Source organism: Vigna radiata, unplaced genomic scaffold, assembly GCF_000741045.1.
Source record: "Vigna radiata var. radiata cultivar VC1973A unplaced genomic scaffold, Vradiata_ver6 scaffold_319, whole genome shotgun sequence".
Lineage (NCBI taxonomy): Eukaryota > Viridiplantae > Streptophyta > Magnoliopsida > Fabales > Fabaceae > Vigna > Vigna radiata.
The window spans coordinates 164,167-178,948 of record NW_014542600.1 but is presented as its reverse complement, the minus strand read 5'-3'; the positions used below and the strand labels follow the sequence as shown (position 1 = coordinate 178,948).

The 14,782-nt window shown below is 34.2% G+C and overlaps 1 protein-coding gene across 1 annotated transcript; it reads left to right on the top strand.

The window, feature by feature from the left end:
• Positions 1-4,865: 4,865 nt before the first annotated feature.
• LOC106780452 lies at positions 4,866-13,078 on the top strand. Its single transcript, XM_014668738.1, has 9 exons — positions 4,866-5,125; positions 5,943-6,063; positions 6,175-6,272; positions 11,162-11,287; positions 11,386-11,506; positions 11,635-11,719; positions 12,226-12,339; positions 12,449-12,488; positions 12,728-13,078. Exons 1-9 carry the CDS (start codon positions 4,949-4,951, stop codon positions 12,878-12,880), a joined length of 1,035 nt encoding a protein of 344 aa, XP_014524224.1. The 5' UTR covers positions 4,866-4,948; the 3' UTR covers positions 12,881-13,078.
• The last annotated feature ends 1,704 nt before the right edge of the window (positions 13,079-14,782 follow it).

The window sequence follows — 14,782 nt, the reverse complement described above, 5'->3', positions numbered from 1 at the left end:
AAGAACGCATCACATCCTTCTTCTTGTAATCACAACAGGGAACACAAGTCAATCTCCAATAGATTGTTGAACCTGATCACGTAGTTAACACCCAATGTGCATATTGATCAGACTTTCACAGCACAACAATCTTGCCCTTCAAGAAATCACAAAAGATGAACACCACAGTCTTCTTTAGTTCTTGGAGCGTTCTCCTCTTTCTATAACAGCACTAATCTGAAAGATATCACAAAACTCGTTAGAATCACAAAGCTTTCTTATAGAATTCAAATTCGCGTCAATTTATAGTTTTTCACAATCCTGACGCACTTTAATCGACTTAGCTACTAATGCAGTTGAATATATCAAAACAGTTATGGCAATTAGCAGTAGTTAGTGCAATTAATTGAATACACAATTAATGCAGTTGATTCTCATTTAATGCTTAGTCAACCACATTAAAAATATGACAGTTAGATAGTTATGTCAAGCATTAACAGAATTTCAAAACATAACAAACTTAGTTGAATGCCTTACGCATAGAGTCAACTATGTGACAGTTTAAAACATAGTTTTGAAAAACTTTCTTTCTTAAAAATCTCGTAGCACACTTTGAAAAAGTCTGTGTAAAGACACGAGTTTTAATCGACTCACCCCATAATGAAGTTGACTTAAAATTGTTGTTTTGCAACACAATTTAAAGTTCAACAATAGTGCATGTGGTTTTACTTTTCCAAAAATACGTGTTATGCATTCAAGTACGAATTCACATATATAACATAATGAAATTCAAACAAAACAGTAACAACATAAACATGTTCACATAGCATATACCATGTAAGCAATGAACATGTAACACAAAATACAGATGTTATTAATTATGTGTTATCACAATCAAAAACCAGAAACTCTGAGATTGTGGGTTTAGCTACATCAGTGCTTCCCCTATCAACAATCTCAACATATTTGTTTGTGCTTGAATTATATGTTATGCATATTCATTGTATTTATATTTGTGATATGTAATTATATCTGTGATATGTATATTCACTGGTTAGATTGTTTAAACTTTATGCATATTGCATATCTCTATGAATTAACCGATTATAGTGATTATGTAATCTATTAGATTCATCAGATATTATCATTTGTTTAATAGTGGCAAACTACAAGTTTTAATCGATTACATTATGTGGAAAATCGATTAAAACTAGTGCATCTGCATTTACTTGATTGTTCAGTGCATTGATGAGTTTTTGTTTGAAAAAGTTTTCAAATTTACTTAAGTGTTGTACATAACCAATTACATTTTTTTCTTAATCGGTTAAAATGTTCATTGATTGAAAAATGTTTTCTTGATAAGTCATAACTACCTAAACGGTCATATTTTTTAGTGCTATGACTTTCATTAATTGCTTAATCTATTACATGTTATGCTTAATTTGTTAAATGTGTTAAATGTAATTCTGTTACAGTTGTGTTAATTGCTTAACTGATTACATTAATAACGTAATCGATTAATTTGCGTTAGAGTTGTTATTTCTATAAATTGACGCATAGCTCTCTACATAACAAAACTTTTGGATATTATCTTTCAAATCTGACAAAGTTTGTTGAGTCTTATATTGCAGGAGCATTCATTCTCCAAGAATCAGGAAGCATTTCATTTAGAAGAAATCAAAGCAAGGATTCTTGAAGAAATTATCGTGATTTCATAGTCTGATCAATTTGCACTAAGGTGTTCTAGTGGAAGAACAATTTCATCTACAATCATTTGTGATTGGTGTTGCCCTGTTGCTGTTGACCAAGAAGAGAACGTGGAGTTGTGGTTACTTTGAGAGGGATATCTCAAAGGGGTTTTTGAAAAAAGAGGATTGTTCTTTTTGTGTGTTTAACTATAGTAGATTTAGAGTTAGAGAGGAGGATACATTGAGAGCGTGTCTCTGTATTGCTTGCTATAAAACTCAATCTATATAGTGCATTTGCTTTCAATCTCAGGTTGATTGAAAAGAACTTGATGTAGGCATTGAGGCCAAACCAATATAAACCTTAGTGTGGTTCTTTCTATCCTTTATCTCGTTCATTTCATTACATTCTTTATTTGCTTGCATTTCAAGAAAGACTCAATGATTTTCAAAAGGTTTTTAATAGATCCATTTTTATAATACAAAACCAATTCCCCCCCCCCCCCCTTGGTTGGGAAACAAGGCCAATCCATTTCTACAAAAACCTTTCTACGCTCAACACCAAAGCATTTTGCAAAAAGCGGCACTCAATAGTATATTCTGGCACTTAGCATTTTGAAGCTAAAATTCTTCTAGTCCTAACTAAAATTAATGGCGTTCAAAGCCATTATGCTATAACTTAACACTGTATAAAAAACCTGATAAAGAATGTTGTGATAAAGGGAATTTGACCTGTTCAATTTATCAATTTGATACTTTCCCCTTAGTACTTTGGTTTAAAAACATTTTTACATACAATGAAGCATGTACCAACTTACTCTATTATGTTAAGACAATATCGTCTAAGAATTGAGCATCTAATCAACCCAAGTTTTGAAGTTTAACAAAAAGCTTTAAATGAAATATTGATGTCCATGAAAAGTTGTTTAAAAGAAATGGTGTTTCAAGAAAGAAATATTTGGTATCGTTTAAATAACGTTTTATAGACCAAATTATCTAATGAACCAAAGTAATGAACAACGTATAAGAAAAGAAAACGTCTCTCTTTAGAATTATCTAAGAGACCATATAAGTAACAAGCTAATGTCTTATGAATGAAAAAGTCTATATCTTTTATAACACTAAAGCTAAAACAAATTTTTATACTAGTGTTATATCACGTAAAGCGTCTTAAGAATACATTGTCTATTGAATTGTCGCTAAATGTTATAGCCTTTGAAGAAACATCTAATATTTATACCATCTGATGGTTATACATATTGTAGGTTTTATCAAACTATGCATTCATGAATGACATGACAAATGATAAGATGATTTCAACATCTAATACAATCTAACACCTATTAACGTTTAAAACATTTAATACATGTATGATAAAGTGCTCTAATGCTTGTATAACTTTTTCTTCATATTTGTGTAGAGCAGAAAGATATTATCATAATCACTGCACCCAAGAAAAAGACATTGTTAGAGAAGAAGAATATTTTGGGAATGTTTCTCTTGAAGCCTTCTGCTTTGTCACATCGTACAGGCTTAGTTTTGCTAAAGGCTATGATGAAGCTTTGACCCTTACAAAGAAGACTAAAGTTTAACTTCCTACCTAAAGGCTACCTGCTCTCCTGAAGTCAACTTCTCTATCTAACAATCATCTTTCAAGAGAAACTATATATAGATGAAAGCTTGAAGATAAGACAAGAATGATAACAAGAAGCATAAAGTAAGAAATATAATGAACTCAAGCTTTATATGCTCATATATAGTCTGACATTGTATATTCTTTTGAGAGAAAAATCTTAGCATACTTAAGACCAAAGGTGGTTAGAATACTTTAGACCAGAAGTGGTTATAATACTTGAGACCAGAAGTGGTTAAAATACTTGTAAACTAGGAGTGATTAAACTCGGACTAGTCATGTTGACTAGGTGAACAAGAAGTGGTAAGAATATTTGTTGTAAACCTGGAGAGGTAAAACTCGTGTAATCTTTGAAAAGATTAGGAGAACCCCTTAAGAGTTCTTAAGGCAAAACTGGACGTAGCTCAAGATTGAATGAACCAGTATAAAAGTCGTGCTTATTGCTTTCCTTCCTCAAACACTTTCACAAAATCCTTTTTAAAACATCTTCGTTTGAATTTATATTTTATTTTTTAATCTTTTGAAAACCAATTAGATGCCATTTGCAAAAATTTTAAAAACACTATTCAACCCCCCTCCTCCTCTAGTGTTTTCCTCTGTTTCATACTGCTCAGATTAAAATTCTCTCATTCACACACAAAAGCAAATTACAATCAATCACAACCACTCAAACATATAATTTTCATCCAATTCACATTATACCACATTAATTTTACATACCAAACCAGATTTCGCAGAAAAAACCAATTTTATCCCCAATTAATTCTAGCAACACATACAAATTACAACTAATAATTACAACATAGAACAACATATAAAAATTTCAAATTTAGCTTTCCTCACTTGACCAAATTATTTAAAGAGTTATAAGACAACTCAATTTCTCCAAACTCACAAGATACTTTATTTACACAAAGAAACATAATAAGAACAATAAAGATCTACCATTATAATCATTGTTTAATATAAACTCGAATAGAAAACTAACATAACACATATAAGAGAAAATAAATTAGATTCAAGAAAAAAAAAACATAAAACTAACTTACTTAAATAGAAAAACTATTAATTCAAATTAAAGAACTCACCTAATATCACTCCCATAATTTTGAATCTTCAATAAAACGAATGAAAAGTAGAAAAACTAAAAACTTCAATAAAAGTAATTTAAAAAATATATTTTAAAATAATAAAACTCAATTTATAAAACTTCTTATCTATATAAATCCTTTTATTATTAAAATAACCGAATCATTATATTTTTAACATTATCAATTCTAAAATATAATTTTCTAAATCATCACATTAAATATAAAATAAATATTTTGCACTAATAATTTCTAAATTATAATAATTGGCAAATAATAAAATCTGCTTTTAAAATTACATATATCTATTACAATATTGTTAAAATAATATTATTTTAATTATTAATGGAGATTAAAATACACCTTAATTCATTTTGGTGAAAAATTTAGACTAAATAAAATATAATTTATAATTATGGGTCAATATATTAGTGTACATTTTAAATGAAACCCAAATATGACACTTCTGTGTGCGTTTACCATAAGAAAATCACCAAATATATCAAAGGAAGTACAGTTTGTGTGGTGTTGAAACAGAATCAGCCGAAGAAGAGTGTGGAAAAATGGGAGAAGAGAGAGAAGATACACAGAGGCAGAAGCGAATAGCGGCGGATTCGTACGACTACGACAATGACTCTCGATGGCCTGATTACTGGAGCAACGTCCTCATCCCTCCGCACATGGCCTCTCGTAACGACGTTGTTTCCCACTTCAAGCGCAAGTTCTTCCAGCGCTACGTTGTGCGTTTTCTTTTCTCCTTTTATTCTTCTTTACCTCCGTACCCAATATCTTTGATTCCCTAATTTGCCATCAAGTTTCGATTTTTAAGCCCTTTGGCCAATTGGGTGGTTCTCCTTTCTTCCAATAGGGGTTTTGGGGTTTCTGCAAAATAAAATACTTCATGCCTTTTTTAAATTCTTACTTTACCATCGGTGAGTGTTTATGCCTTGGAATTTGTTTAAGTTCACAATATTCATCAGATTGTGTTCTTTTGTGTTTTTTTGTCAATTGTTCTTTTTTTGTTTTAGGTTGGGAGGGGGGAAGGGGGGGTGGCGGGGAGGGTTACACGTATAGTCTATCATAGTAATTGTGGTCGAGTCTATTTGGTAATTCTTATCTGGATGTTACCGAGCCATTTGTAGGTGTGAGTGATGGTTGAAGAGCCTGTATTGACTAGTAATATGACCAAAATAGTGTATCTAACTGAGGGGCTGCTCTCATTCATGAGTTATTTTTTGGAGTTGAGTGAGACTTAAATCCAAACTCTGATGTGTATATATCTGTGTGGGCCTGGACTGTTAGAATGTGCGTTATTTTCATTGACTTGGTAAATCGGTTGTGATTGTAGGATTTTGAAGTGTGATGGAGATCTCATATTGACTACTATCGTAATATACTAATATAGTCAAAATAGTGCATATAAGTGAGGACAATCCTTTCTGTTAGCTAATATATATGTGTGTGTTGTGCGTGTGCGCCATCATGTTGTTGTATCGGTAGAATTTTCGGAATTTTAATTGATTTAGTAAATTGTTGTAACTGTTTGATTTGGAACAGGATTCTGATCTGGTGGTGGAACCAATGTCTTTAGGTGGCAGTTCATCCCAGCCTGCTCGTTCATCAGCAACCTCATCAACGACGCCCCCAACAAATAATCAACCTCGTGCAAGAAGTTCTGGTGTGAATATTAGAATACCTAACACAGTGATTCTTGTCTTGTTTTTGTGTTTTTTATATCTTTATTGCACGCCTGCCCAAGTCTTATTCTATGTGTTGGATTTTTCTGCAGCATCAACTAATAGAACATCGGGGACTACATCCTCAACTGCAGGTGCAGCACCTTTGCGCTGGGATCGGCAGACTATTATGTTTTCTGTCAATGCTTGGGTATGCTCTCTTCATTGGTCAAGGCATTAATCCATCCTCCGGTTAACATATGCCTCACTGCCTCCACTTTTGTATGACTGTTGACCATTGTGATACCACGTTTGACTGTTTGATTAACTTAGTTCTCTTTCTTACTTATGTCTCTGAATAGTTTATGTTGAACTACTTCCAGACTTAAATATAAGCAAAAAAGACCCAGTTTTACACTGATTAAGTTAGTTCGTTTCATTCAATTTATTGATTTTATAAAAGTACATTTCCTAAGTTTCCCTTTATTATATTTATTGGAGACTGATGCGAGATGATCCTAAGCATAAAAATATTGTATCTTTTTCTTTTGGTTTTTAGCCTGGCTTGAATGTTCCTATTATTAGTTTATTTCTATGCTTTGTTTGGACATAGGGTTAGGAAAGGGAGTATAATCCCTTACCGCCACACTCTTTATATAAGGAGAGCTCATGTGTTTATTTTGATAACTTTGACTGAATACAAATATGCATGAATTTTTATATTGAGTGTGTCAGAAATGACTACTCTCCATACTTATCTCGTTCTTCCAAATTCCTAGTGCTAAATTTTTGTTTATTCTTGAATTTTTTTTCTTATTTTATGGCTTCTGCAAAATTCAAGATCACTTTTTACTCTAGAAGAATCTTTCAAAGATTTGATTCAAAATCCAATCCAGCATTCTTCCCTGAAGGTTGAGTGGAGAGATCCTCCAACCCAAGCAAGCCTCCCTTGGATCCTCTTGTCATTGGGTATTAGGTCTTAGATCTGGCATCTTCGTGACAGCTCCTAAATTTCCGTAACACTCTAACCCAAGATGAGTGGTGGTTACTGCCACTTGAACCAAGGTTCAAGGTAAGACTAAAGAAAACAAAACACTCTGATAAAGGGCACTCAAACAGCTGAACACTACATAATATGATCAATCCTTTACAAGTGGTGGAGAGATACCCTTATATAGGCATAGATAAGGGACCTAGATGGAATTATAATGCATTTTCTAAAAGCTAGGTTAGCCCTACACATTCTAGAAACTAGGTCAGTCCAAGAGAGGGCAGCACCTTGCCTTGGAAAGCAAGGAGCCGTACACTGTCTTCTAGAAGGTCAAAGGATGACCTCTCTTGTCTTCTTGGTCCACCCTCCAAAAAGGGTTTTTGGTATGAGAAAGGAGGTGTCCAAGAGCAAACAAGGCATTGGGCTATGAGTCCCAAAGCTCCTTTCCCCAAAAAAGGGTCTCAACATGAAAAGGAGAGTGTCCAAGAGCAATTCTACAAAACAAAGAAATAAACATGAGTCTATAATTTATTAAGACATAATTGAAAAAGCAAATTAGAAGAAGAAACGTTAGATGTTTATTTTTCATAAGCAGTCTCCTTCATCTTTAGTAGGGGTTACGGGCTCATAAAAGTAGATTGAATAGGAGAATCTTTATGGTGTAATTCAAAGCAGCTACACTAGCACACTGTTTATTTTGTTTTCAATTCAATGAGAATTTAGTCAGTGATTTTGAATTTGGCATTGGCAATAGAAATTGAGTGAAGCGCTTCATCAAACAATTTGGGTGACTTCTTTGAATTCACGTGAATAAAGCATTGCAGTGCAGGTTTTGTTGATTAAATTTGGAGAATTAATATTATTGGTGGCCTTTGAATTATAAATTGAAAGAGGATTTATTAATTTCTAGCAGGTGGCAATAGTGTGATAAAATTGGAGAGTTGGAACGACTTTCAAATGTGTTTAGGGATTTAGTAATGGGTTTTTTCAGTGCTTGTGAATCAAAGTATGAATCATAAGCAACTTGATTGATTGAAGAATTATTTTAACTTGGTGAACATCATATGGAGTAATTCAAGAAGTGATGGAATAAGTTCCTCCAAGCTATATGACTCAAGCACGGTGGAGACTTCCAAATGGGTTGGTGGTTGCAAAAGCTTGATGGTAGTGGGAATATTGTGCATATATGGTGGCTTTGATGTGGTGAGACGGTGGCTCCTCCTCCAAGCTATATGACTCAAGCAAGGGGGAGAGACTATGGTGGTGTTTGGGTGCTTTCAGGAGAGGTTGGACCAACTCTTAAGGAAGGGTGACTAGAGGAAACCTAGATGGGGTGCTCTAGCCTTGGTGACCTAAGTTGAGTGGTATGACACAAATTTGGCTTTATTGCAATACTCACTTCAAAGGTGAATTTACATGAGATGAGACACCTCTATTTATAAGCTTAGGTAACCCTAAAGGTGTCTCCAAATTGTAGGAGCAAAACCTTAATAATCTAACTTGGAGACCAAGGTAAAATCCTCTCAATTAGGAGGATGACACATGGTCACTACTAAGGAGAAATCCTCTCCATTAGGATCCTGACACATGACCACTACTAAGGCGAAATCCTCTCCATTAGGAGCATGTCATATGGCAAGAGCATGTGTCTCACAAAAAGAGAGCAACTTAAGACCACTCTAGCCAAGGGTCCACAAGCTTCTAGAAGTACTGCTCTCCAAGCTAGGGCTTTTACCCTAGATCCATGTTGCCTCCTTAGGGCCCATCTCCTTGAGGCTCGAAACCTTACACTACAACCTAAGGCCCAAATTCAAGGCCCAAAAGAAACCCTAGACTACTTGGCCCATTATACAAAGCCTAAAGTAAACCTAATCTACTAAGAACTCATTGATGACCCATGATGATAAGAGCTTGGACCCACTTTCCACATATGACTCCAACTGTTCTTGAGTATGTTTGGCCATGGCTAGGAGGCATGCCATACTTGAGAATTAAATTGTAAAATAATTCTAAAGGGCTTGATTGATCCCTCTCATAATCTTCTATTTATAAAAATTAATTGATACAAGAGTCATGATAATTAAGGTAACCCTAGACACAATATAATCATGATAATTAGAGTAACTCTAGACACAATATAATCATGATAAATAGGGTAACCCTAGACACAATATAATGATGATAAATAGGGTAAATATTCTAACACCCCCCCTGAAGTTGGAGCATATAGATTGTATGAACCAAGTCTAGAATAAATAAACTCAATTTGAAATATATAATTTGTCTTCAAGAGTGTGCGACAAACAAATGCTCAATCACAGATCAACGAACTACAACAGTTTATGAACAGTGGTGGACAACAGTGGTGGACAACTGCAAAACTTCAACTAGCACCATGAAACTTCAAGTGGGATGACTTTGACAAAGGAGGACAATGAAAAACTCTAGGGACTGGATTGCCATCAAGTAAGGATGGGGCTTGTAGTGGCTGAAAGCGACAAAACTGCAGGGGCTGCCATCACTGATTGATGGGGGTGATGAGGCCTGCAGTGGCTGAAAAACCTAGCTGGAAACATTATGTTGGAAGTCCCACATCGGCTAGAGATAAGGCCAATTCATAGTATATAAGTGGGTACAAACCTCACCCTACAAGCCGATTTTGTGGGGTTAAGTTAGGCTTAAAGTCCACATCTAACATGGTATCAGAGTCATCGTTAAAAGCCTATTCTAGCGATATTTGTTGTTTGTTGGTTGGGTATATTGTTCCACCCGTTATCAGACCACTCATTAATGTCTAATCCCACGCTCGAGATGTATATACCTCGGCATGAGGGAGGTGTGTTGGAAGTCCCACATCGACTAGAGATAAGGCCAATTCGTAGTATATAAGTGGGTGCAAACCTCACCCTACAAGTTGGTATTGTGGGGTTGAGTTAGGTTTAAAATCCACTTCTAATAGCCAACAAGAAGGCAAGTGGGTGTGAGGAGAATTTTTTTCCACGAAGATTTGACGCAAGTAGAGGATTCAAAATTTGAGAAAATTTTCTTGATCAAGGGGAAGATAATGTGATCATTAACATAAAAAAAAATGTGTAATTTTGTTTGTTTAGCCTAACTTGAGTAAGTTAGTTATACCCAATATTAGTCTATTTTTATGCTTTGTTTTGGACATAGGGCTAGGGAAGAGAAGTGTTTTCGTAATCCCTTCTCACCATTGTCTCTATGTAAGGAAGGTACTCCTTTTGATAACTTTCATTAAATACACATTTGAGTTCTTATTTTGAGTATGTTAACTCAAGTGATGAGCCATCCCCCCTTTGCTCATCCTATAGTGACGTTTCTTTGCTTTTCTCTTAGTGTGACTCGTTGGTGGTTTAATCAAAGTTTGGGGAAGTAGAGGATTTTTTCTCTTTTTAGGATTTCTTATCTTGTGAACCATGTCACATGACACGATTCTTCATACTTGCTTATCTATCTCATAGGAGTGGGTGGTGCAAGGCTTTCCCAATCCCTAGCACTAACTTCATTTTTTGTATATTCTCAATTTTATTTTTTTTGTCCACAAAATTGTAGATCAATTTTCATCTAAAAACCCTTCAAATATTTGATTCAAGATTCAACCAAGAGTTTCTTTCTGGAAGTGGAAAGATCCTCCAACTCAAGCAAGCCTCCCTTGGGTTCTCATATGAGATGGTGCTCAAGTTTGGATATAAGGGTATTTTTTAAGTAATAGTATTAAATAAGATTGAGTTAGTTGGAATATGCTTATATTAAGTCCACTAGACATGAGCAGTTTTTTTTTTTTTGCTTATATTTGAGTCTAGAGGAACTGGTTATATTCTAAGATCTTTCTTTTAAGAATTATACACAATTATGAATTAAATTTTAGTATACTAATGCTGATCAAAATTGCTTTAATCACTATTTCAAATTTTGTTCTTGAGCATCTGTCAAGAAAAGAGAAAAGGGTATTGAATTAGGAATAGATGCATTGAAATTGTTAACTTGCCAAGTTATGCAATGGCTAACTCTTTATATACCCTGAACTGTATACTTGCAGATGTGCATCAGTTCTGTTGCTGATCCTTTAGTTTATATATTTTCTGTAGGTGTTTGTTGTTGGTTTCCTAGCAACCATTCCACTGGTACCGAAGCATCTTTCTCATAGGGCTTATCGACTTTCTTTTCTGGGCACTACTTGCTCATCTCTGTACTCTTTGTACTCACAATATGGAGTAAGTTTTTGCCGTGATGTTACAGTTAGCATTATCTTCTGAATGTTCTTATTCTTCTGTCTGTAATTTGTTGTTACTTTGTAATTGTACCATTGCAGAAGCCAAGAGCATGGAATATGCAGGCCTTGCAAGTTTACTTTCAATCGATAACTGCTTCAAACGATTTTATATACTTCATCTTCTGCCTTACATTTGTTACATCTCATCTTTGCCTTAAATGTGGGTATTCCTTTGTCAGCTAATCCCATGTTGCTCTTCTTTACTTCTTCTTGAAGGAATTGGTGTTACCATTCCTTTATGCCACTTTCATGTCCTCCTCTTTATAATCCGTTTTTATTATGCTGCAGTTGCTTTAATACCTATCTTATGTTGGTCACTTGAACATGTTGCCAAGTTCCTTAGACGGAATTTCAGTCGCTCGATGTTGTACAGGTAAATTATCTTTGAAAATATTTTACTAGTAACATAGAAAATAATGTTCCTAAATGGGACATCATTGCTCAGTAAGCAAGGAACCGATCCTGTTCTCATCTCATATTTTCATTAAATTACTGTCAGATCCAAGAGCTTCAATACTCTGCCTTCCCTACTGTGCATTGTTTAAATGAACAGTTTGGCTTTTTGCACAAAGAACTTAATTGTTACTCTTTATTGTTGTAAAGCCAAGCATGGAATTTCTTATATAATTTCAATGTTATTTTGTGATATTTCTGTTTGAACTGTCTGAATCATTTTTCTAGAATTAGATTTGATCTCTGAAAGGCCTAAACGAGTACTTTCTTTATACATTGTCTGAATAATTATCTTAACATCTGTATGCATAATTGTTTAATGTATGCATAATGAATTGTTGAGTTCTCAATGAAGGACTATTTTTTTTATATACATTGACATCTAAGATATATATTTTTTTTTCTTTTGCAATTTTGTTTATATAGGAAGTACTTGGAAGAGCCTTGTGTTTGGGTGGAGTCAAACAACACTACCCTCAATATACTGACATCGCATGCTGAGATTGGACTTGGATTCCTGCTTATCATCTCATTGTTCTCGTCAGTTTCTGAAGCTTTTTCTTCCACCTAATATTTCTGTGGCACGTATCCCTTCTCCATACAAACTATTATTTGACTCATTCCACTGTATTTCTTACCACACATGCAGGTGGCAGCGGAACATAATACAAACATTCATGTACTGGCAGGTTTGTTTTCTGTCATAGCACTGGTTCAGAATAAATGGGAAAAATTGTTAAATATATTTGAGTTAGAGATGATGAATTCAGGATAAGACAATTCTTAGGCATTCAAGTTACTTGGAGACCCTCCTTTCCAATCAAAATTTGAATTACCTCACGTATTGCACTGATAAGAGAGAAATGAAATAAAATGTTATTACTGACAGACATGTATTAATTCTCATGTTTTTCCTATCTTCCCGCAGCTTTTGAAGCTTATGTATCATGTTCCTGTTACCGCCCCTTACCATCAAAGTGTCTGGGCTCAAATTGGGAGGACGGTTAATCCTGTCATCCAACGCCACGTACCATTCTTGAAGGCTCCTGTAACTGCAATTCAAAGATGGTGGCTAAGGTAGAAAGCTTTGCTAAAAATGGTTTCATATGAAGACCAAGTAAAACATTTTTTGTTCCTTTTTCTTAAAATACAGTTTGATTTCACATCAAGTGACCTGTTGGTCATATTACAAAAGACTGAAGTAGATTGAGTTGAATAATTGATCTAATCCTGAATGTTAGATTGATTGAGCAGTGTGTTCTTTTACATTTTAGCATTATTCGTATATGTTAATGTTTTAAATCCCATATAATCGGTGTGCAGAAAATTAATGACATCCATAACTAACAAAAGTTAAATACAAGTTTCCTGGATAGAAATCATCAACCATTAATTATTATAATAAAATAAAGTGTTTATCACATTTACTATTTTTACAACTATGGATTTAAGTATTTCAAGTTAAAAGAATCGCCTAGTCTGTACTGGGGCAATGTTTTAGTATCTACACGGCTATTTGGTATGCAATGACCCCAAAAGATATATATATATATATATATATATATATATATATATATATATATATATATATATATATATATATGTGTGTGTGTGTGTGTTTTGTCTTTAGTCTTCTTTGCTCGGGAAAAATTATTTAGATCTCCTTAAAAGGAGGCTTGCTAAATCATAATATATAGTTAGATAGATCTCATCTTACGTGTAAGTTTGAGTTAGACAAACTTATTTGTGGTAAGATGGTATTATATCATATTCAAGTTTAATGAGACTATTGTGTCACCCTTACCAAGCTCTTTTGAATTACAAATATTTATTTGCAAGTTTAAGATGTTCATTTTTTTTTTTACTATTTTCATTTCAGTGTGATGAAAATCTAATATCAACTAAGAATTAAGTTAACTTATAATGTTTATAATATATAAATACGATGTAAATTGATTTTGTAAAGTTAAATTATATTTAAATTTTAATTTCTTAATATAGTATTATAATGGTTGTAATTCATTTTAGTTAAGTTCATTGGATTGTTGTATCACTTTTTTTATCGAGTCTATTAAATTACTATAAACATCAAATTCTACTTTGAAAATGTTCATTCATCAATATGAGCGAGTAAGTTGGAAATTTCACATCAAATAGTAATACGACCAAAAATCATAATATATAGGTGGGTGTATATATTGTTTTATTAAGTTAGTTTTGTAATATTGAGTTAGACATAAATTTATTTATTGAAATGGTTAAAAGCTATTTAAAATTTATTCTAGTTCATTTTATTGGGGTGAGAATTGATGGAATAAGTTCCTCTAAGTTATATGGCTTAAGCAAGGTAGAGACTTTTAAATAGGTTGGTGTTTCTACTGTCTTGGTCTATCCGGGCTCTCCACTACCGTCCGCTCAAATCTCCCGTTCGCTCGTGATCGGTGCTTCCTTCCTGAGATCTGGAAATATCCGGTCGGGTACCTGCTAAAAGCACTCCGACGCTCAAGTCAATGTTCGGTTTAGAGATTAGTGATAGAAAGAGAAAATGACATAAATGTGCATTCAATGTAACCACCTACCTTTCACCTTTGACTTTTATTTATAGTTTTTTCTATGGGCCAGTGATTAGCAGAATCTTAATCTAGGCCCAATTGCAAGCCTGTTGAGGTTAATCTGGTTTTACCTTAACGCTGTGCAGCTTCCAAAAATCTCCGTTGATCTTCGCCGGACGGCCGTCTCATTGTCAACGAGCAGCAGTCCTTCATGCGGACACTACAGCTGAATGTGGTTCGTCATCTCAGGCTATACACGTTTCGCGAAGACAGGGCGAGGTTTCAGCCGGTCGTGTTAACCGGTCGTGCATTAAAANGGATTCCCAGGTCTGGTCTTCGCGTGTCCGGTCTTGTTTGTCCGGGTGGGTCTCGTGGACGGACGGTCATGTAGGGTACACTGCATTAAAATGGATTCCCAGGTCTGGTCTTCG

Bases quoted from the DNA above. Each gene is read 5' to 3' on its own strand.
- LOC106780452 (XM_014668738.1), top strand. From the start codon at position 4,949: ATGGGAGAAGAGAGAGAAGATACACAGAGGCAGAAGCGAATAGCGGCG. The intron at 6,273-11,161 runs GTATGCTCTCTT...TATTTTCTGTAG, and splicing joins TGTTTTCTGTCAATGCTTGG to GTGTTTGTTGTTGGTTTCCT. The intron at 12,489-12,727 runs GTTTGTTTTCTG...ATCTTCCCGCAG, and splicing joins AAACATTCATGTACTGGCAG to CTTTTGAAGCTTATGTATCA.